Raw genomic sequence first — 23,859 nt, 5'->3', positions numbered from 1 at the left:
ACATTGAGACACATAAATGGTCGCTGAAATTATTGCATGCAAAACGTCAAACTAATTCTGTATTTACAAGGTTAAGAACAAAGACAAGGAAACTCTGAACAGCATCCTTTTTCTGACAAACAAACAGTCTCCATTGCTGATGCCCTTTCTAAAATAAACAGCTGCATGGAACTTTTCCAGGGGAAATTTTAGAATGGATTAATTTGTTAATCATGCTGGCAAGCAGGCAGGCTAGTCCAATAATTTTTTTAAAATGGAAAATACCCTTTCCAACCCCTTCACAGGGGCATTACGTCCGTGCCAGAATTCTCACTGTACCAGGGTAATCAATTGCTTGGTTGAGATGTTATTAGTTCAACCATCATTTAGTTGAGAAGGGGAGTTATAAATCAGAAGATTACAAGAGAGAGGTTCAGGTGATGGCTTAGGTTATGTTTGTACTGGTAGCTACAGAAAATTTCTTTTTTTCTGTCAAATTCCCACAGGAACACGCAAGGTTCCATTCTCACGTGTTAAATTTTATATGTTACAGAGCGGAAGAGGAATTCACTTTCTTGCAACAACAGAATTCTACATTTATATCATGTCCAGGAAATCCACAATACTTTAAAGTGGGTTAGTTCCTGCACTGGCGTTCCATTCTGTCCTTCTAGATGCAGATCAAACTCTGGAGGCATAATGTTATTTCACAGTGGTGAAAAAGTGACATTATTACTCCACACCTAACTTCTAAAAAAAATTATTTCATGGCATGTGGGTATCGCTAACAAGGCCAGCATTTGTTTCCCATCCCTAACTGCCTTTCAACTAAGTGGCTTCCTCGGCCATTACAGAGGGCCATTTAAGAGTCAACCACAACGCTATGGGTCTTGAGTCACGTCGGCCAGACCAGGTAAGGATGGCACATTTCCTTCCTTAAAGGGCATTAGCAAACCAGATTTGTTTTTAAACAATAGCCGGTTATATAATGGCCACCATTCCTAAGACTACCTTTCAATTCTAGATTTTGTTAATTGAATTTAAATTCCACCAGTTATCATGGTGGGATTGGAATCTGAGCAGAGCATTAACCTGGCTCTCTGGATTACTAGTCCAGTGACATTGCCACTATCCACCATCTCCCACCTAACATATAACTTAATTATGTGAACACGAAGGTGTACCTTCTTCCACTCACATTACCTATTATTCCACATATTTTATACAGAAATTCTTCAGGAAATAGCAGAACCTTGTTTTTAATCCTTTGAAGTGGTTGGCATGATTGATAGCAGTTAAAGATACGAATGCGGATTGTTGATAGGGGAATATCGCTAATACAAAACTGTCACGCCTCACTAGGGCAATGAAATCACAGTCCTTCAGTAGATTTGAAGGGTGTTGGTATTGTCTTAAGTATTTGCATGCATGGATGGAACAACATTTATACAGGGCTCATCAATCTCTCCTGCCTGTGTTACTTCTAAACTGCTGGACGAATGTTGTATTGGCAAGGCACCAAAGGGTTACACAACCCTACTCAGCGTCATTCTTTACAGCATAGCACAATTACTTATAAAGTCAAGTAAGTATCATGCTTTACTCAAAAATAAGTATTGTGCTGTACTCAAACATACTAAGGTTACAAAAAATTCACACTTCGTCATGCCTTAATAAATGTCAAGTAAAATTTAAATCTCCATCATAAACTCATATTTGATTGAAATGTATAAGACACAAACAATAAATATATAATTGGAGTGTACTCCTTGCCATGTACAACCTCAACGCTGGGCGTCATCAAGTTGTCTTGGACTGCAGTGGTTCAAGAAGGCTGTACATCAGCACCTTCTCCAAGGCAATTAGGGATGGGCAATAAATGCTGACCTTGTCAGTAACACCAGCATCCCATGAACAAAAGGAAATCATCTCTGTAAGAATAAATCAGCTAGTTGCACTTGCCCATCCTTTCTCTGTAGTGCTGCAAATTCACTATTTAGCTATTTGTCAAATTGCTTTTTTGAATCTGCCTCCACCACACTGTTAGGCAATGCATTCCACAACCTAAGCACTGACTATCTAAAAAATCCTGTCACCTGTTGCTTCTTTTGTTGTTCATCTTATATTGGCATCCTCTGTTTCTCGACCTTTCCACTAATGGGAACAATCCAGATCACTCATGATTTTGAATACCTCTATCAAATCTCCTCTCAACCTTCCCTTCTCAAAGGAGAACAACCTCAGCTTGTCCAACCTATCCGGGAAACTGAAGCCCCTCATCCCTGGAACATTCATGTATTTCATGTATGACTGATAAATAAACTTTTTGTGACTAATAAATAAACTTTAACTAACTACTTTTATCGAAAGCCTCATGTACACCACATCAACCATATTACTCCCATCAATTCTCTCCCTTACCTCATCAAAAAGCTCAATCAAGTAATTCAAACATGATTTGCCCTTAACAAATAAGTCCTGGTTGGATTTCCTTAATTAGTAAGATCACTGTTAATTTCATCCTGGATTATTTCTAAAAGCATCTGCAGATTTGATGGGCTGGATGGTCTCTTTTGGCACTGCAGGGAATCCATGCTTCTTACTAACCTTTTCCTATTTATACGCTGATTTAAGACTTTGGTTTCTCTTTCATGTTAGTGGTCATTTTCTCTTCATAGTCCTCTTTGCCTTCCTTATTTCATTTTTCACTTCCTCTCTGAACTTTCTATACTCAGCCTGGTCCTCATTTCCATTTTCAAATGGACATCTGTCATCCACCCCTTTTTTTTTTGCCTTGTTGTACTCTATCTCTTTTACCGTCCAGGGAGCTCTGGCTTTGACTACTCTACCTTTCTACCTGGTAGGAATGTACCTCAACTGTACCCATACTATCTCCTCTTTAAAGTCAACCCTTTGTTCGGTTACAGTTTTGCCCACCAATCTTTGATGCTGATTTACCTTGGCCAGAAATTGGGTCCTTTCCAAATTGAGTAGGTTCTTGATTAATAAGGGGATCAGTAGTTATGGGGAAAAGGCAGGAGAATGGGGATGAGAAAAATATCAGCCATGATTGAATGGCACAGCAGACTCGATGGGCTGAGTGACCTAATTCTGCTCCTATGTCTTGTGGTCTTATGAGTATTTTTACTCTAGATTGGGCACCTTTGTTCTTATGCTTTTAATTTAACAACAGTGCTTACTTACATGACAGTGAATGTATGGCAGAAGTAATTCATTGGTTGTGAGGCACTTTTGAGAGATTGTGAGGAATTACTAGCAAGGCTTTACCACAAATACAAGCTTGCTTTTTCTTCCTAACAGTTATTTAGCATCCCCTCACCTTTCCGTCTTTACCAAACCTTTTCTGGTTATGGATTGTTCACATGTCAAGGCATCTACCAACTACTGAATCCAAGTACATCTTCCTAGTGCTTACCTTAACGTGTGCGCCATACTGGAACATTTTATCCCAACCTAAATGCAGTCTGATACCAGTGAGAGGGAGCAATGTTACCAAGGTGATGTTGAGAAGAGAGAGGAAACATGGCACATAGCTATTTTCTAATCACTGTTTCAGAGTAAATTGTTTGACCGCACTCAAAACCTAAAGAATAAAAACGTGGATAGGGATAAAAATACTGACTGCAGAAGTAAAGTTGCTTACGATTTGGAAAATGCAGCACCTCAGGTTCCTAAGTGCGGCCAAGCGCGTAATTTTATGTTAGCAGTTCTAAAAGGACTGAAGGAATATAGAGTCGCATAACGCTATCTCCTCATGACACAGCCTCGCTGATATAATTGATGCTCCAGGTCCCAAATTTCACATAAACCAGAACGTTCTGTTATTCTACACAGCAATCTAACCACTGGCAGAAACAGGAAACCACTCTGAACTCAGATCAATAGACATGTCAACACTAAGCCACCTAATCTAATTCTATCTCATCTTGAGAGAGTCAAATTCACAACACCACTGCAGTGGCGATCCTCTGCAGCAGGAAACAGACCAGAAAGTTTGTTCTTCAGAAGTAAGAGGGATACATTATCCTCAACGGTCTTCAGTGTTTATCTAGCAAGACTGGCTTGTTTTAAGAAGTTTGCTAAATGGCTGCAATGCAAACAAGTGTACAGAGATTATCACATGCAAGGCCTGAAACAATGATTTATTAGGTTATTTGGAAATGGGCTTTGATGTAGCAACTCATTCTAACAATGCTACTTTTACTTTATGTCCAACTGAAAAAATTGGTTTGACAAATTGAAAGGAATTCCAGAAACAGGATAAAATTTCATGCTGTTGCAAATTGGATTGTAACAACATAAAGAGGCTGTGCGTGAGATCATTTTAGGCATGGTATTAAGCTCCTGGATAGTGAACCCTGTAATTTAACTCACACGTCTGCTTTATTTAGCTTTCCCAAACTCTCTGCAGTTACTTTACAAGTTACAAGAAACGTTTTAGGTTGAGGGACAACTTTTAAGATGACCAATTGATGCTAGGAAACAAAATAATAGCGTCTAGGACATTGACTCATTTTGGCCAGTGTTGTGAGTACCTATTTCAAAACAGTCACTTGATTTACCCAATTACCTATAATGTGTAATATTTAAGTCTTCGCCAGCGGTGCAGTAACATTAAGTACATGGCCAAAAGTAATCCTTTTGTCTTTACTGAAGGTTTTTTCATGGCCAAGACAGTTAGTGCATTAGGCAAACAGGTGAGAGATGACAATTTAGTGGATTTGTTTGAGCTAATACATTTTGGAGAAAAATCAAGAAATGGGAGCGGCCAACAACATTTTGGGTTTTAGAAATAAGGGCATCTTGTAAAAGTTAAAGCAGCGATAATTTGTACAAAGCATTGGCTAGCATGCAGAATATCGGGCATGGTTTGGGATACCCCATTATAGCAAGCCATAGACAACACATAGCATAAAATTACCAAGATGATTCCATCGATGACAATCGATAGTGTGAGAGGGTCAGCAACCAAAAGACACAGCTCAAAGGTAATTGGTAAATTAAGATAATAAGAAAGAAAAATATATTTTATGGAGCGAGCGGTTATGATTGGGAATGTACTGACTGAAAGGGTGATGAAAACAGATTCAATAATAAAGTTCAAAAAGGAATCAAATAAAAGGAAAAAAATCTGCAGGACTATTTTAATCAGCACATACGCGATAGGCCAAATATTTTTCCTTGGTGCTGTATCATTCTAGAATTCTATGAGTTATGAGATGACACTAGAATTGATAGAACTATTTCTACTGGAGGAAAGAATCACAATATTTGTAACAGGGGTTCTTAAAATGAAGAAATACGATTTCCTGATTGGGAAGTTAATCATAAATTTCAGATTAAGAGAAATTTCATGATGCTGAATGTTTCTGGAGCATGAAATACTTTGCCATGTGGAGTTATGGGTGAGGCAGAGGCAGTCACAGCTTTAAGGCAGAGTTGGATACAAATATGAAGCAGGTAAATATACAGGGCTGTCGGGGTGGCAAAGGGAAGAGGAACTGTCGAATGAGATTAGTTTGGATCTGCTCTCGCATAAAAGACCAGCAGAGAGAAGATGGGTTGAAGAGCCCCCTTGTGTATTGTGAACATTAACAACTCTGTGGCACAGAAATTATTTTGAATGAGCAGAAATGACTGCTATGTTAAAGGGTTCCAGAATTTAAATTTGCTCAAAATAAAAGCAGCTGTTGCAATTCAGAAACTGAAAATGAATAAAATGTATGCTTGGGACAGAACCGGTTAGAAACTATCAAATGAAAGAGAAGCAGAATTCATTGACAGCGCATTAGCAAAACGCAGACTTTTGTGGTGCATCTTACTCCTCTGCCACCTTTTCCTTCAAAGGTTTGCAAGGATCATATTGCAAAGTCAATCAAAATCATCTTTTAAGAGACAACATCCTGAGTCAAATGCAGATGCACCAGGGAGTTGATGAGATGCTAAGTGTTTCAAAATAAATCCTGACTGCTGGCAACTTCCAACGTTTTATTTTCCTTCCTGCCCTGAAAACTGAATGCATTTACATGAAGCAAACCCCTCGCACCCTTTGATTCCGAGGACAGCCAGGGAGAATACATTTTTACTGCTCATCCTTAGAACTTGAAAGGCTCATGCGAAACACACACTTATTCAATTCCTAAGTGCCGGCAAATGCATTATGAACAGGACGGGCAGACATCAAACATGATGAGATTTTTAAAAAAAACTCCACAGTTGGTAATGTCTTGACCTTGGTATCGCTGACGTTCAAAGGATGACATGACATGTGTGCATAACACAGGCCTTTGCTGAGAAACGTGAATAGGCGAGAGTGTTCCTGAACAAATTTAACATGTGCATGAACCTAAAAGGACCCGTGTGATTTCTATACTGACTGGTCATCTAAATGGGAACCCTACCCAATAAATAAAGGAATCTTTGACAGCTAAACAAAACACGAGTTACTGGGGTTTCAAAACAACTTGCAAAAGGAGCCACATGACCTGACAGATGTTGAGGTCATGTTGTACCACCTCAACAGCTGGGAGAGAATCCAATACCTCTCACTGCGGACATTTATACCTTTTAGAATACAAGTTCTTAAACTCTTAAGTACTGACAGCAAATTTGTTTCCTGTAGCCTTTTGTTTCCATATAGTGCCAGATGGCTCAATCTGTGAATTAGGCACCAATTTGAAAGAGGCACTGTTCTACTTAGACCACATATTCTGAGAACTCATTGCTCATGTAGGTATGCAGACTTCTGCCTTCATGTAAAAATACTGGCTTAAAAAAATAACTAAAGAAAAGGGGAAAACAGTATCTGCAGCATCATGCAGTCAATGAGGTTGTATTTGTAATCTGGGAGGATTAATTCAAGTACTTTTAAATTATTAATCATTGTTGGTGTTGCACAGACAGTACACGCAGATAATTAAATCTTTGCCAGTTTTAAAGGGATTTGATGGTTAAGTACATTTTAGAAAAAGAGAGTGAAAGTGGCCTGCTTGCAAGCTCTTTTATAATGCATGATGCAACTATTGTTCAACGTAAAACACCCATCATTTTGATGACCCTACTTGTGAATACAGTGCTGAAGTCTACTGGGCAATCAACTAAACATCCTTTCTCAAAAGAACGGTGAAAGCTTCCATTCAACTATGAACTACCGTGGTGACGGCAAGTGCTCAATTATTCGCTCAATGGTTACTTTCTAAACATTGAAGGAAGATTCTGGATATTTTTTATTGCAAAGAATCTCAGGAATGCCCCTCATTTGCAGTAGAAACAGAGGTGGTGTTTTGGCATGGTTTGCAGGAAAATGGGTTAATTTCTCTTTTTGATTGGGGGAGGAGGTTAAAAGATCAGCATTACATTGATTGGGGTGTGCTGTTTTCTCAATACGCAACTTAAGCAAATTATATGTATAAACATAAATTATAAATTATTTATAGATCATCTAACTTGTTCCAGAAAATGAATGGATGTATTTAGTAATTAGAGTAATTGATAAATTTGCTAATTAGACTCAGTTGAGTTGGATGAGTTTTTTTTTGCACTGTTCTATGACAACGATGGAAATATTGGTTGATCTAACAGCCTGGTTGTGACAGCTTGAAAATCCTTCTCCTGAAAGTTCTCCCGCAGTAATGACACTTGCGAAGATTAAATAGCCTTCTTCTTTTCAACCAAAATGGTTCCATCAATAAATACTCACCACAAAGACGTGGTTTTGTGACCTAGTTCATCACGGATAGTCACTGCATTCAGTGCTGAAACACAAAGGGTGGGCCATAAACTGTTTTATTATCCTGTCTGTGCTCTCATTGATTTCAATCAGGAAATGCCAGAGGGGTGTGCTCTAATATTAAGCGGGTAGATGGACAGAGAAGATAGAAAAAGAAAATAAATGAAGACTTGAGACAATCTGACATTGATAATCTAGAGAATTGGAAAATGGGGAACATCTGAACCTATATTAGTTTCCAGTTTGATTGAAAACAAGTCAGTAAAGTTGGGTTGAAAACATCCCCACATTTTTAAGATGGTAGTTGTCGAAAATGGGTACGGAGGGAAGAAATGGCTGGAAACAGCAGCAAACAGAAACAAGGTTTATTAATGTGATACCACAACTACATGAATGTGGTGGTGCCATTTAGGATTTGGAGGAAAATCAAAGACACTCGGTGAAAGCAAAACGCCTGAAAGTTTGAGACTGTTTATTGCAAGGGGCTAATCTGATTTGAAACCGAATATAAATGTGCGTATAATCTGAAAAGTCTAATGCTTTATTGCATTTGCATTCTATTCTTCCATCAAAACTGCTGAAGCTAGATAAGGAAAGCTGATCTGAGTCAATCCACCCTGTAGTATCTTTCAACATATTACATGACATTGCAAACAGATCAGGGCTGCTTATGTGAAGAAACTGGCAGCAAATTCAAGAGCCGTGGATCATCTTTCACAAAACAGCACAGTTGACAAGCAAACAAGGGGATGATTTGATGCAAGGAGTGGCCTTGTCCCTTCTGGAATTAAAGTCATACTCCGCAAAACATGCTAAAAATAAACGAAGGACCAAAATCTTTCATCTCCTTCATCCAGAGTGTCATGTCGCATTTTAATACCCGAGGAGATAATCCCGCTGCAACACATTTTGGGTCTTTTTGTTTAAGAAAGGATGCAATTCTACTATCGCGCATTTTGTTTACTCCTTTTCTAAAAACTTTTTGAGCTGGATATGTCAACTCCTAATCTTCGAGCACTCTCAGGGGTGAAACTCAAATCTTCATATCTTTTAGACTTTCTAGGTTTGGAAATTCTTTGGAATCGAGGTAAGGTTTTGGGAACACGTCTGGGAACAGAGAGAAAACTCTATTTTAATAATGCACTTTAGCTACCAGAACCTTAATAGGTTCTCTCTCCAATTATTAAAAGCTGCAGGGTTTCATCGGACCTATCAGAGGATAAATCAACAACCACACAAGGGACATTTATACAATATAACAGTTCATAATTACAGCAGACATCCCACCGCCCATCCAAGTGGATGAAATGATATGTTGACAGCTATAAGAATTAATGTCTCGCTTTGTTTAATAGTGTGTTTTCCTTCATCTTTTTAACCACTTTGAAATCCTAATTAATCTTTACTGTTACTTGGAAATTCAAGTCAATTTTTGTCCTCAAATTGCAAGTTAACTCTTTAATGGACTCTGACCTGAACAAAACAACTTTTTTTAATTCAAAAAAAACACTATTGCCAAGGCTTTTGTATTTTGAATGACCCTGCTGCCTCACAGTGCCAGGGGCCCGGGTTCATTTCCTGACTTGGGTCACTGTGTGTGTGTGTGTGTGTGTGTGTGTGTGTGTGTGTGTGTGTGTGTGGAGTCTGCACATTCTCCCAGTGTCTGCATGGGTTTCCTCCAGGTGCTCTGGTTTCCTCCCACAATCTGAAAGATGTGCTGGTTTGGTGCATTGGCCATGCTAAATTCACCCTCAGTGTACCTGAACAGGCGCTGGAGTGTGGTAACTGGGGTATTTTCAGAGTAACTTCATTGCAGTGTTAATGTAAGCCTACTTGTGACACTAATAAATAAACTTTAAACAGTCAAATTTAAATCTGTATGTGACGTATGGACAGAGTGGTTGAATAAATGCTTTTTTAAAAAAATGTAGATTAATAGAGACTTGCATTTAAAGGGATAGTCAATAGCTCAAAACGAGACAAAAGTGTCTTATTTTCATCACAGCTGTAGAAACAACTTAGCCTTTGCAATGTTAGTTAGGGAGGTCACTCAGCAATGGGCAAAACTTTCAATTTCACCACTGATGCAAAATGGGCAATGTCGGATTAACCGCTGTTTATATACCCCAATCAGTTTTTCTGGAATATTCTAGTGAATGTCCTGCATGTCAAAGGAAGCCCAAGTCTCTGAACCAGGGGCCAGGGTGGGGTCACTAATTCGAGAGCAAGTATGGTGAAAACTAGGAAAATAAAAACACTCTGAAGTTTGACAGGGTAAACAAACCAGCTCTGGCTTATATGACAAATGTGAATTTTATAAGATTGTTATACTTTGAGGGTATAAATCAATGTCTTTGATTTAAAATGAGGGGTGGAGTCAAGTGACCTGCTTTGAAATCTGCCTAAAAACAGGCATGGGTGATGAGGGTGTTAAAGATGAAAGGGAGGTCCAGATTGATTTGATGGAAAGAAGGTGCAAGGTGTTCATACTTGGAAACAATGACAGCAGCATCTGTTCTTACAGTGAAATCATAGAAACCCTACAGTGCAGAAGGAGGCCATTCGGCCCATCGAGTCTGCACCGACCACAATCCCACCCCACATATTTACCCGCTAATCCCTCTAACCTACGCATCCCAGGACTCTAAGGGGCAATTTTTAACCTGGCCAATCAACCTAACCCGCACATCTTTGGACTGTGGGAGGAAACCGGAGCACCCGGAGGAAACCCACGCAGACACGGGGAGAATGTGCAAACTCCATACAGACAGTGACCCGAGCCGGGAATCGAACCCGGGACCCTGGAGCTGTGAAGCAGCAGTGCTAACCACTGTGCTACCGTGCCGCCAGTGGTTAGAGTGCTCGTCTCCAAAGTCCCAGCAAGGTGTTGAGTATGTCAACTTGTAAACAGTTATGATTTAAACTGACCACTTACCTCCAGGACAAAAGAAAATTGGGATGTCAAGATGGTTGAACAGCATTTCAACCTGGATGTGTGACCCTTGTGATTTACAGTGCCATGAAAATTGACTTTCAGTGAGAAGGATTTTTTAAGGTGTTCCGTAAGCTCACAAGGCACAGGCAGTTTGCCAGGATCCTGGAGAGAGGTAGCAGCTAGTGGTCAAAAGTCCCCATGATTCATTGTGCAGGAATGTGGGTGGGAGATTACATTCAGATTGAAAAGAACCTATTCGCGAGGATTTGAAACAAGGCTGTAAGATTTGCCTAGCTGAGCTAGAGCGATGATCTCCAAGGTCAAAATCTTCACTGTGAAAGACAGTTCAGGCATTAAAAGTTATCAGGAAAGGAACAGAAGAAAGTGCTCAGGGACTAAAAATCACTTTGGACTAAGTCAGAGAAAATTGAATGATTTACTCAAAGTTCAGTGTAAAGTATACCACTCAAATGGGTTTCTTGGTTGTGTTAAAAGTAAATGGGGAAAGTTTAAATTCTGTAGTTTAAAGTATAGGTTGCCTACAAGGTAGTGATGTGTCACCCACTAGCCTCCGCATTCAAAGTATTATCCTCCATTTCCACCATATCTGCCAACTCTAGCCATGAAACACATCTTCCCCTCAATCCCTGTCAGCATTCTGCAGGGGCCACTCTCTCTGTGACACCCTGGTCCATTCCTCCATCATGCCCAACTCCCCATCCCATTCCCACATCACTCGCAATTGCAGACGGTGCAACACCTGCCCCTTCACCTCCTTCTCCCTCTTCATTCAAGGCCCCCAAATAATCCTTTCAGGTTAAGCAGCGTTTCACTTGCACTTGCTTCAATTTGGTTTATTACATTCACTGCTCCTGACACGGTCTCCTGGGGAGACTAAACGTAGACTGGGTGACTGCTTTGCCAAACACCTTCACTCAGTCCGTAAGCATGACCTCAACCTTCCTGTTGCTTGTCATTTTAACTCAGCACCTCGCTCTCATGCCCACATGTTCACCCTTGGCCTATTGTAATGCTCCAGGAAAGCCCGTCTCAAACTGAAGGAGCAGCATCTTATCTTCTAGTTAGGCACGTTACAGCCCCCGGAACTCAACGTTGAGTTTGGCTGCTTTAGATTGTGACCCTTCTCCATCTTAAGCTCCCCTTTTAAAAATATCCCATACATGTATTGCCTCAAAGCAAACCCCATCCTCTCCCACAACAGGGAGGGTTTGCTCTTAAAGTTGCTACATTTTGTTGCAATCTCTCACAGCTACACTTTAAAATCAAGCACATTCTCCCTCTCTTTAAGTTGACATTGAGCCAAAAAGCTTCACAACATTAACTCTACTTTCTTTCCTTGCAGATGCTGCCAGACCTGCTGAGTTTTCCCAGCATAATCTGTTCTTGTTTAGCCAATGATGTTTTTAGTCTGTTTGCGACTGCAAAAGTCTTAAATCTTGTGTCATCCTTTCAGCCATCAACTGGAGGCTCGAATTTCATTTTTTTTTTAACGCTATCAGTCTCCATGGAGATCGTAACTCTTTAATATGCTTAGAGAAGTTGAGCCAAATAAAACAGCCGGATTGAATGAAGTTACGATATTCCAAATACATGGCCACTGAAACATTAAACCTTCTTAAAGCTGGGATACTTGTATAAAGAGTCAGCTGCTGCTTCACATTATATTCCCTGCATGAATCATTAGCTTATTTCCCATATCCAGAAAAGTTTAATAGTAATTAATACCAAAATGAACAGAAATTATAGAAATTAAACAATATGCATTTTAATGCATAGCAATCAAGCTGCAGAACTAAGTGGAAATTGGCAAGGAATTGTAGCAGTAGAGCCAGCAAAACTTTACAACAACAATTTTAGAGAATTTTAGCATAAAGATCAACATATTTAGCATCTAATCTTGCTGATAAAAGTGGTGGCAGATGTTAAAATGTTTGCACAAACAATAAAAATCAAAGCAGCATTTTTTTGAGGTTACCATTGCTCCATCGCTGCAGAAAGAATCTGTAAACCTGGAGATTGCCATTTCACATCAAATTTATTTAAAATATACTTCTATATACAACAAGTTTGGCTGTTTCACTTAAGGGTCTTACCAGCTGGTTATGGTTTTATTTTATATATCGCTTCCCACCCCACCCCTCCATTTTAATTTAGAGAAAAACAAATCAGACTCTACAGTGTGATTGGTTTCTCCAAGCTAATTTAATTAATCTGGAATTAAAAATCTAATGATGACCAAGAAATCATTGTCGATTGTCGTAAAGACCCATCTGGTTCACGAATCTCCTTTAGGGAAGGAAATCTGCCGTCTTGACCTGGTCTGGCCTATATGTGATTCCAGAGCCACAGCGATGTGGCTGACTCTTAACTCCCCTGTGAAATGGTTTAGCAAGCCACTCAGCTCAAGGGCAATTTCCCCCTCCAACTTGATTTTCAAGTTTGCTGATGACACCACCGTAGTGGGTCGGGTCTCAAGCAATGACGAGACAGAGTGCAGGAAAGGGATAGAGAATCTGGTGAACTGGTGCGGCAACAATAATCTCTCCCTCAATGTCAACAAAACGAAAGAGATTGTCATCGACTTCAGGAAGCTTAGAGGAGAACATGCCCATCTCCATCAACGGGGACAAAGTAGAAATGGTCGAAAGCTTCAAGTTTTTAGGTGTCTAGATCACAACAACATGTCCTGGTCTCCCCATGCTAACACTATAGTTAAGAAAGCCCACCAACGCCTCCACTTTCTCTGAAGATGAAGAAAATTTGGCATGCCTGCTATGACTCTCACCAACTTTTACAGATGCACCATAGAAAGTATTCTTTCTGGTTGTATCACAGCTTGGTATGGCGCTTGCTCTGCCCAAGACCGCAAGAAACTACTAAAGGTTGTGAATGTAGCCCAAACCAGCCTCCCATCTATTGACTCTGTCTATACTTCTAGCTGCCTCAGCAAAGCAGCCAGCATAATTAAAGACCCCACGCACCCTGGACATTCTCTCTTCCACCTTCTTCCGTCAGGAAAAAGATACAAAAGTCTGAGGTCACATACCAACCGACTCAAGAACAGCTTCTTCCCTGCTGCCATCAGACTTTTGAATGGACCTATCTTGCATTAAGTTGATCTTTCTCTACACGCTAGCTATGACTGTAACACTACAATCTGCACTCTCTTGTTTCCTTCTCTATGAATGGCGTGCTTTGTCTGTATAGCGTGCAAGAAACAATACTTTTCACTGTATACTGATACATGTAAGAATAATAAATCAAATCAAATTAAATTAGGGATGGGCAACAGATACTGGCCAGCTAACAATGCCCACATCCCATGAAAGAATAAAGAACAAAAATCTCATGGATGAAATTGGAACCATGATCCATCTCACCCTTGCCCGGCATTTTGATTCCAAATTTTAAAAAAAACCTTGGCATCCACTTAAACCATTACCTGGATCATCTCCACCCCTCTCAGCACTTCAGGCTTTTTCTCTTCATCTAGATTTCTGAATCAGAAAAACAATATAAACTATGCAATCAGCGTTTCACCAGCAGCCACAGAGAGGGAAAAGGGTCAGAATATAAAATCCTTTCAAAAGCCTGAGAGCCAATGGTATCATTTTGCCATTAGTGTCTGTCAATAATTGCAGACCACTAGTTATATCACTAATGCAATTTTTTTTTTCAAACAAAGAAGCACAACTGTCTTCCACTAATGTCATTAAAAGCTTTGTTCCTCGATCTGTACTGGTCCCATTGTGGAAGCACTGTTTTATTGTATATTGCATTACAGCTTAATACAGTACTACCATCTTAAAAGGCTTGTCATTTCCTATTTAATGTTGCAGCCAGGGCCAGTTCAAACACTACCAGATGCATGTGCACTTCTGTGTCCACATAGCAAGCAAAATAAATCTTTAATTTGGGAAACGGGAAACCACATACATTAACAGTGCAGTGCAAAAAGCAGCTTTGGCTATGCATTTTCCAGAATAAGAATCTTAGGAGCAGATGGCGGTCGTGGTCTCATTTACAATGCAAGAAAGCAATGCTGCATCTCCAAGGTCCATTTCATCTCAGGCAAGAGTGCACAGTTAACAATTAACAATACTCATTTACTTTCATGTTTCAGGACAACACCTCCCCATTCCAATCTCCACCCCCAAAGCAGCAAGATCTTATGACACCGAATTTCATTATTTTCCTGGCTCAATTGTGCCCGTCACATGGGACATATCCGAATTGCAAACAATGCCGCAAAGAAGGAATGTGATTTTTGTTGTGACGCATCATTGTATTTGGCCTGTTGCTTGACGCTGCTCGTTTAAATGCGAATCTAGCAGCCATCACTGAGCCCTCAACCTTGAAAACCCATTTGTGAGCTTGTCTCCAGTGTCCAAGGATAGAATCTTTAGCTGAAAAAATTTGCTGCACCACTTGGCCTAAAATATCACATCAGGGTCTGTGATCAGCTAGGACAAGGTGACCAATAGGAAAATTAACAATTAAGAAAAAAAAAGTTCAATTTCTGGAACTAGCTTGTATTCAAATCATATGATCAAAATTTGCCTACATTGTCCTATAAGTGCTAGAGATGGTTAACAGATGAAATGAATGAGTACATCTGAAGAAAGCAAAATATCAAATTAATGCTTTTGTGCATTTGTAACGAATTATGGCTCAGAGGTTGGCAAGAAGGCTGACTGAATTTGATAAAATATTAAGTTAGATGCATATTGATGAAAAATGTAAAACCTTCTTCGATTTTGAAAGCCTTGAATCATAGTGCAAAAACAATATCTCAACTCTGTTAGTTCCATTTGTTCTCTGGACTATTGTGTTACACTACATGGGCATCCAACAGGATTTATAATAGGCTTGCAGTGATACCTGCCTCAGTAAAAGTTATCAGTTGAGTGTACTGGAAATCTGCCTGTGTTCCCTCCTGCGCAATGCTCTTGAAGGCATACTGCACAGCATGGTGTAGAGACACAGAGATCATTACAAAGACTACCCACAGAATAAACAATGGCAGGGAGTGTATTATAATTTTGGATATATACCAGAAGCTGCAAATGAGTTCATCGTTAACTGAATTCTCCACCTCCTCACCTTGCAACTCAAGAGTACACGGACAAGTTCCAAATTCCCCACAACTAAATTGCGTATAACATTTAAAAAATTATGTTTGAAAAGCATTGCACTGCCATAAACTAAACTATTATTTCACCATAAATAATTATTTGCTGAGTCTTCCAAGCTATATGCACCTTTGTTCAATAGAATAGACAAAATGACATTACAGTTAAGTACCACAGACATTCTTTACATCCCTTTGGTCTTTCTCAACTCTGTAAGACTGCTTTGCAATGGTGGAAAAAAACAGAAACAAACATTTCCTTAAAAAGTGCCTGTTGCACAACAGTTTTAAATTAAAATGTGTCAAATTCCATTCCCCAGCCGAACACACAACATACACAGAATGAGCCTGACACAGGAATGCTGTGCACTTTTAACACTTTTTAAGAGCCCCATGGAATTGACTTCACTACTGAGCTATTATCACAAATGTCATTTTCAAGCGGAGGGTTCGCAATGACCTTTTAATGGAAAGAAAGCTCTGGCTTTATCAGAGCTGACTTCTACCAAAAAACAGATGGGGCATGAAAGGAAAATGACATTGGAACCAATCCAACTGTTAGTGCTGTTTACAAAGACACATTTTGGAGGTATACCACTGTGCAATACGGTTCCAAAGCACGGAAATGTCACACAATATCAGCTCATGCTGAATGGTTTGAACATGTGTATACATTTTTAAATTTGGGAAAATAGTGCAATTCAAAAATCAGGCAAATATTTCTCAAAATGCCTGAGATCACTTGAAGTAAAGTAAAAGTAAAGTATAGTTTATTTATTAGTCACAAGTAAGGCTTACATTAACACTGCAATGAAGTTACTGTGAAATTCTCCTAGTCGTCACATTCCGGCACCTGTTCGGGTCAATGCACCTAACCAGCACGTCTTTCAGAATGTGGGAGGAAACCAGAGCACCCGGAGGAAACCCATGCAGACACGGGGAGCGCGTGCAAAATTCACACGGACAGTGACCCAAGCCGGGAATCAAACCTGGATCCCTGGCGCTGTGAAACAGCAGTGCTAACCGCTGTGCCACCGTGCTGCCTCATAGCTTTCTTTGGTGTAAATGTTAAAAAATGTTGAGCATGACAAGGTGGTATGGAACAGGAGCTTTATTTCTCAAGAAAGGCCTGTGCAATTTGAAATGTGAGGTATCAGAGTCAAATGAGATTTGAAAGGTGTATTGGCAAGGAATGCTGGCACTTTTATACAGTATTGACTACTAATATTGCAAACTATCTTTATTTATTAGTGTCATAAGTAAGCTTACATTAACACTGCAATGAAGTCACTGTGAAAATCCCCTAGTCGCCACACTCCAGCGCCTGTTCGGGTACACTGAGGGAGAATTTAGCATGGCCAATGCACCTAACCAGCATGTATTTCGGACACTGGGAGGAAACTGGAGCACCTGAAGGAAACCCACGCAGACATGGGGAGAACGTGCAAATTCCGCACAAACAGTGGCCCAAGCCAAGAATTGAACCCGGGTACCTGTGAGACAGCAGTGCTAACCATTATGCTACCATGCCAGGTGACATGGGAATATTTAGAACAAGAAAAGACAACTTTCAATTATCTGGGCAGTCGCACAAGTTCAGTAACAAATGCTCAGATCCCTCAACTAATTTATTTTGTTTCTGCCAGCTCTGTTGCCGCCAATTTATAGGTCTGGTACATGTTTCGTCAATTTAAAAAGCTGCTTTTTTCCAATTGCGATGATGGTACTTCAATTAAATGGCAATCCAATTTAGACAGCAGAGGTGAGAGAGGTTACTGAATAGTTCATCTGACAAAGAATTGTCTCTGGCGAGTTAATCACTGGGAGACTGGAGAGAAAAGTAAAGGGACAAAAAGTGCGTCAGCCATTCAAGAAAGTGAGTCGATACCATGTTGTTCAAAGTGGCTAAAATAAGAATGAAAAATACCATTCATATCGGTACATGGCGATAAGCAGTAAACCTGTGTTAGTGTTACAAGTAGCAATTGCAGTAAAGCACATTTAAACTCTCGCAGAATTAGTGAAGCTGCCCGTTAAGTCATGATCAACATTAATGATGTATGGTCAGAGCGACCAACCATCTGGGACCTTCTTGAACTATAGCTTTACACTTGCATCAGTTTTACAGCAATTGGCTGAGGCAACATCCCGAAGTAGCTTCTTAGGTTCAGATAAAATTCTCTATATTGTGTCAGATCATCTTGCTACACATGCGATTCTTTAGCAAACAATGGACTAACTGCGAATTACATTCTGAAAACACCATAATATTAACAGTCCATATGTGAAAACTGCAAGTTTTGTGACTAGCAGCAAAGAAGAGCAAAGATTGTGTCTGTTTACAAGAATGCTGACATGGATAATAATTATAGCCCACTATTCCTGGGTGGGTCCACACCTACATCCTGTCTCATGACCTTGGATAGGAAGTGGACTTCCTTGTTACCATCTCCTGTGCATTCTTCCTCTCTAATCACAGACAAAAGCTCCAACACTTCAAAGATTGTTTTCCTTTTCTAAAATGGAAGAGTCATCAGCATTGCAAACTAATTGCTCCACCAAGTCAGACCTCCTCGCATATTTTCTAAACACATAAACACGCGTGAATATACAAGGGCGGGTGAGCGGAGAGGAAACTTCCAGCTTCAAAAAGAAACGTTAACTGCTAAATTTAAAAATTCATTTCTGCTGAGTGCATAGAAAGGGTGTCAGAAAACCATCCTTATATAATCAAGCACAAACTTCAGGGTTGTTATAAAACAGTCCTGAACCACCCGTTCCAATATCAATAATGTTATTATAATTACTGTAAATGCATGATTGGTGGGTTAACTTGTATTCCTGTACATCGCAATAGTCACCAAATGCTAGGAGAGTTGGTGTCAAACATAAAGGCAAATGTTGGCATTTTTGCCCCCTCCTTTCAGATAATTCTTTACGTGATTCATATACATTACTAATATGCAGAACACAAAACAGTGAGTGAAGTGAGTTCAGGGCTCAGGTAATCTTGCAGCTTGCGGGGTTTGCACTGTTATAGTTAAGACATCACAAGATTTTTATGCAAGTGATGAGCCATTCGGCCCACCTGATTTCAACCATCCCAAGACATTGTACAGCTCAACTGTGGCATCTAATGCTTTCCTAAATAACATTGGAGATTTTCTCTCATGTTGATTGCTCTACATGAATAGCTCCTTGACACTGAAGCAAAAAATATACCTTTTTCTAGTTTAAACCTATGGGCTCCCTTGTCCTACTCTGCTTAAATCTTAAGGAACGCTCTACATTAACCCTTTCAATTCCTGTGACTGTCTTGGGATCAGCCTGGTGGCTCTCCTCTACAGTACTTGAATACCCAGTTGTTGAAACTGGACACCGTGTTCAGGCTGAAGTTGGACAGAGCACAATACAGTTTGATCACAACATCCTCTGGATGCATTCAACTGCTTTCGCTGATTATTTTCATGACTTTGTATCCCACTTAAGAATTGTTACCCAAGCAATATTTAATATATTAATTTTTCACAATGGCTAATCGGATTAAGGGATGGGGGGGAACAAGGTGGGATCGGCATATTGGATTTGATGATCAGCCTTGATCAAAATGAATGATGGAGCAGGCTCGAAGGGCCAAATGGCCTACTCCTGCTTCTAGTTTCTATGTTGTGTATGAATCCAGGTAATCAAAGCATCTCTAGTACTTTGGATTTTGAAAATAATCTAAATATGAATGAATCTGAGCATTTCAGATGAGCTGGATGGATTTTGTATTCTCATTCCCGGTGTCCAGTGGCTGTCCCTGATGATCAATTCAGTTTACACTCTATATACTGTCGTGAGGTAATCAAAATATTATATTTGCGCATGCAGCAAAAGCAACTAACTGCATTTTGTTTCCCCTCCCCCAACAAAAGATGAAAGAGTTAGGCCATGATATACCACCCTCACCCTTGCAAATAATTTTGTGACACTGACTGTCGACACATATACAAAAACATTTCACTTGGGCCACTTGGAATAAACCAATTCTTACCAAGGAGGATGAGAAAAAATAGTGAACAAAAAAAAACTGCACCACCAAACCATAATATTCAACAAGCTGAAGATGAAATGTTGAGAGATACATTGCTAAAGATGCTGCTTTCTAACCTGCTCTATTACACAACTGATAAAACTTAGATAGGTGCAGAAATATTAGTGAAGTAATCTGAAGACGACTGGAAATTTGCAACCCGACCCCCCTCCCCCGCCGCATGCAAGACGGTGGGTTTTAAATCCTGGACCAATAATCTGACAGCACTTTGTGTCGATGGTGAGCCTTTCAGAAAGCAAGCACATGCTGCAAAAATGCTTTTTTGAGCAAATTGCAAAATACATCAGATTACCTTTCTGCAGTTGGAATTTTTCCATTCCTTGATTTATTCACTTGAGCATACACCGCTTCTGTTGGTTGTGTCTCTTCTCTTGCACTCTGTGGTCTAGCATTTAAAATCAGGTTGTGCCTGCTGTCTAAAGAAGATTCGTACCAACTCATGCCAGCATATGTTGGGTCATCATCAGATCCATAGGTTCTATTCAAATCTTGTGGATCTGCATAGTCTCGTTCCCGGGCCTGTCGCTCCCGAATTTCACGGTGTTTTGCCTGAATTCTGTAAAATTCATGAACATCAAGTCATCTTGTGACAAGGAGGGGAGTCTTCACAAATGTAAGCGACAAGAGCTTAATATTAAAATCAAATTAATTAATGTTGAGGGTAAATTGACAACGGAACTTTGCAATTCGGAGGGTCCAGGCTCCACTCCCAACTTCAACATGTATTGAACGTGGCTATCATCTGTGAAAGGACTTCTCTGTTGTTTGGTCAGACAGGAATACTTCACAATGCTAGACAATTTTGTCATGTGGAAGTAAAAATTGCCAAGATAGTGTGGGTACTGAAGGATTTTATCCACCCAGCATAGTGCACCTACCATCAACAATACATCCATGCAAAAGTCAGGAACCAAAAGAGATCCCACATCCCCCCTTTGGAGTGAAAAGCTGAAGAAGGAGTTCAAATGTGGGCGGTTTACTTGAGTAGTAAATGGTGGAATTAACACAGTGCGTGAGTAGTCTTGAGCCTAATGCATGTCCTTCACTTAGCAGAGATTGGATTATGTTACAGATGAAAAACAACCCTTCAACATGTATTATGGGGGCCAGAATTTTCAAACGGTTACAATAACCACATGATTGACCATAAGAAATTACTAGTTGCTGCAATCACCTGGAGTCACCCATTTAGATCACTTCTCACATGGACAGGTTTATTAGCAGTTAATCATGACAAGCCTACTCCAGCCCCCAGGACACCCATACATGGTGGCCATGGAAGATCTTCTAGTCGTTAAAAATAACATCTTTAGTATCAATGTCAATCCTAAAAGGGCATGCAAATGCAATATTCCACTGTTCTCTAAAGAATAATTTATCAATGCTTCAAGCACCTTTGGTCCAAAAAGGATTACCTTCCATCTGCCAGTCAAACTATTATTACCTTTATAACTTCTGGCTGTGCAATTATAAAAAAATAATTCTATTCTTATCAGGACCACTGCAGGTAATCTAAAGAAAAAGAATTTTAAATACCTTCTTTTCAATTCCATTTCCCACATTTACCCATTATTTGACAATCTAAATTACTTGAATTGCTAATCAAACAATTTTATTGAGATGGCTAATTAAATTACCCCATATGAAAAAAGAATCCAAAATGCCTGTCAAAATCAGGCACGTATTAAAATGTTGGCTGTGCATCCAAACATCACATTGTCTGATTGATGTGTGTGTTATCAATTTAAAAAATAGAGAAGCCTAACCTTTCCTCAGTAATCACAAATTAAATATTTATATAGCCATATACTATGGCTACAAGAGGAGGTCGGAGGTTGGTAATTCTGTGGTGAGTAACTTGCCTCCTGACTCCCCAAAGCCTGTCCACCATTTACAAGGCACAAGTTCGGAGTTTAATGGAACTCTCTCCACTTGTCTGGATGAGAACAGCTCCAACAGCAAACGAGAAACTTGACACCAACCAGGACAAAGCAGTCCATTTGATTGGCACCTCATCCTTTTGAATGGACCTACCTTGCATTAAGTTGATCTTTCTCTACACCCTAGCTATGACTGTAACACTACATTCTGCACTCTCTCCTTTCCTTCTCTATGAACGGTATGCTTTATTTGTACAGCGCGCAAGAAACAATACTTTTCACTGTATACTAATACATGTGACAATAATTAATCAAATCAAAAATCAAATCCATCACCTTTGACATTCATTCCCTTCACCACCAATGCACAGTGGCAGCAGTGTGTACCAGCTATGAGATGAACTACAGCAACTCTCCAAGGCCCCCTTCAACAGCATCTTCCAAACTTGCGACCTATACTACCTAAATCAACAAGGACAGCAGATGCCTGGGAACAACACCAGCTGCAAGATCCCCTCCAAGCAACACAGCAGTCTGACTTGCAGCTATGTCATTGTCACTTTGTTAAAATCCTGGAATTCTTCCTTGGGTGTTCCGACATCACATGGACTGTAGAAGTTCATGAAGGCAGCTCACTACCACCTTCTCAAAGGCAATTATGGATGGTTAATACATATTGGACTAGCCCGCATCCCATGAATGAATAAAAATAGGTCACTGTGGTGCTTCAATCTCTTCAATAAAATTAACTTCTAACACATTCTAGAAATCCAGTATCATAGCACAGCTAGGATAGCACCCATGCCACCAGTTTAGGGATCCAAGTGCCAGGGTGATAATAACCCATCTGCCAATGATGTGAGCGCACTGTGTCTGATTTTATAGGTGGTGTGGCTTGGTAACAGACTTCATTCCAATGGCAAACATGGACCTTCTTGTCTTCTGCAGCCTGAGCATTGGCTAACTGCACATCAGATGTGAACAGACATGGAGCAGTGAACATCCACAACACGCCCTCCCTCCTTGCTGAAGCATGCAAGGAAGTTGTATGATAACAACTCTTGTGTGATGAGGACTGAAAGATATGTACTTGTGGTCCATTTTCATTGTTTTGAGGATTGTGGTAATAACTGCACTTGGCACATTACAAGGAGCTCTAAGATCTTTAAGGCAGTTGTGAGATTTTATATCTGTGAGCACTGTTTTTCTGTCATGGTCAACAATCAAACTGAAGTACTTTATTTGGTCAATAATATTAACGGATAAATCTCTTGTGGCTAAAGAGAAAGAAGCTGAACTTGAACCAAGGGTATTAGATTTTGTAAATTGTTGGATTGGGTGGCTATATTTCAAATAATATTTGGCACTGGGGACAAAAACACAGACTTTAGAATAATAATATTATGATCTCTTAGGGAACTTTCTAAGGACATTGATGGGGCTTCCTGGAGCTTGACCCTTTACAGGCCAGCTGATCTTTAGTAGTTCCAGATGGTCCTCAGTGCAAGACTATACCCAATTTTTCTTTTGCTATGACCTCGGGGTCACAAAGTACCTGCATGGTGCATTTTACAAAGGAATGCACATAAGTTACAGGAGATTAGAGCTCATATTTAAACATCAAGTTGATTGTTCTTTTAATTCATGAGATGAACAGAAAATATATTTGCAAATGTTGAAAATCTATAAGAAAAACAAAAGAAAAGCTAGAAATACAGAAGCAGAAGTACATCTCAAAACAGCAAAACCAGGTTAACTGTTTGAGTAAAGATCCTTCATCAGAACTTGTGATTATGAGTCTTTACCTGAAATGTTAACCTTTCTTTTAAAAAGGCTTTTTCATTTTGTTTTAAATTTAATTCGCTGATGTAATGAAATTCAGTTTCTTCCCTGTCAATGAATTTCTATTAACAGACCCCTCAAGCTGCCACCAATTTAAGATGTTAATTTCTGACATGCACTGCAATGTAGGCCACTGCTCACCTAATTAAAAAGGATGGTGTATAATTTAGGAGTAACAGCGCTATATTACTGTTGCAGTGTTGCTATTCATTAGCAGTTTACTTT

At 39.7% G+C, this 23,859-nt stretch overlaps 1 protein-coding gene across 4 annotated transcripts in view; it reads right to left on the bottom strand.

The window, feature by feature from the left end:
- The window catches only part of pard3aa (par-3 family cell polarity regulator alpha, a), an 847,887-nt gene that overhangs the window by 65,226 nt on the left and 758,802 nt on the right, over window positions 1-23,859 (bottom strand). For 3 of the 4 annotated variants that reach the window (XM_078233098.1, XM_078233102.1, XM_078233103.1), the window contains one exon: window positions 20,205-20,468. The exons of the other annotated variant lie outside the window; for it this stretch is intronic. In XM_078233098.1, coding sequence (XP_078089224.1) covers window positions 20,205-20,468 — 264 coding nt within the window. The remainder of the gene's footprint in view (window positions 1-20,204; window positions 20,469-23,859) is intronic. 4 annotated transcript variants of the gene reach the window in all.

The sequence above is a fragment of the Mustelus asterias genome, chromosome 2 (genome assembly GCF_964213995.1).
Source record: "Mustelus asterias chromosome 2, sMusAst1.hap1.1, whole genome shotgun sequence".
In the NCBI taxonomy this organism is placed as follows: Eukaryota; Metazoa; Chordata; class Chondrichthyes; order Carcharhiniformes; family Triakidae; genus Mustelus; species Mustelus asterias.
The sequence above is the reverse complement of the archived record's forward strand: the minus strand, read 5'-3'. Positions and strand labels throughout refer to the sequence as shown.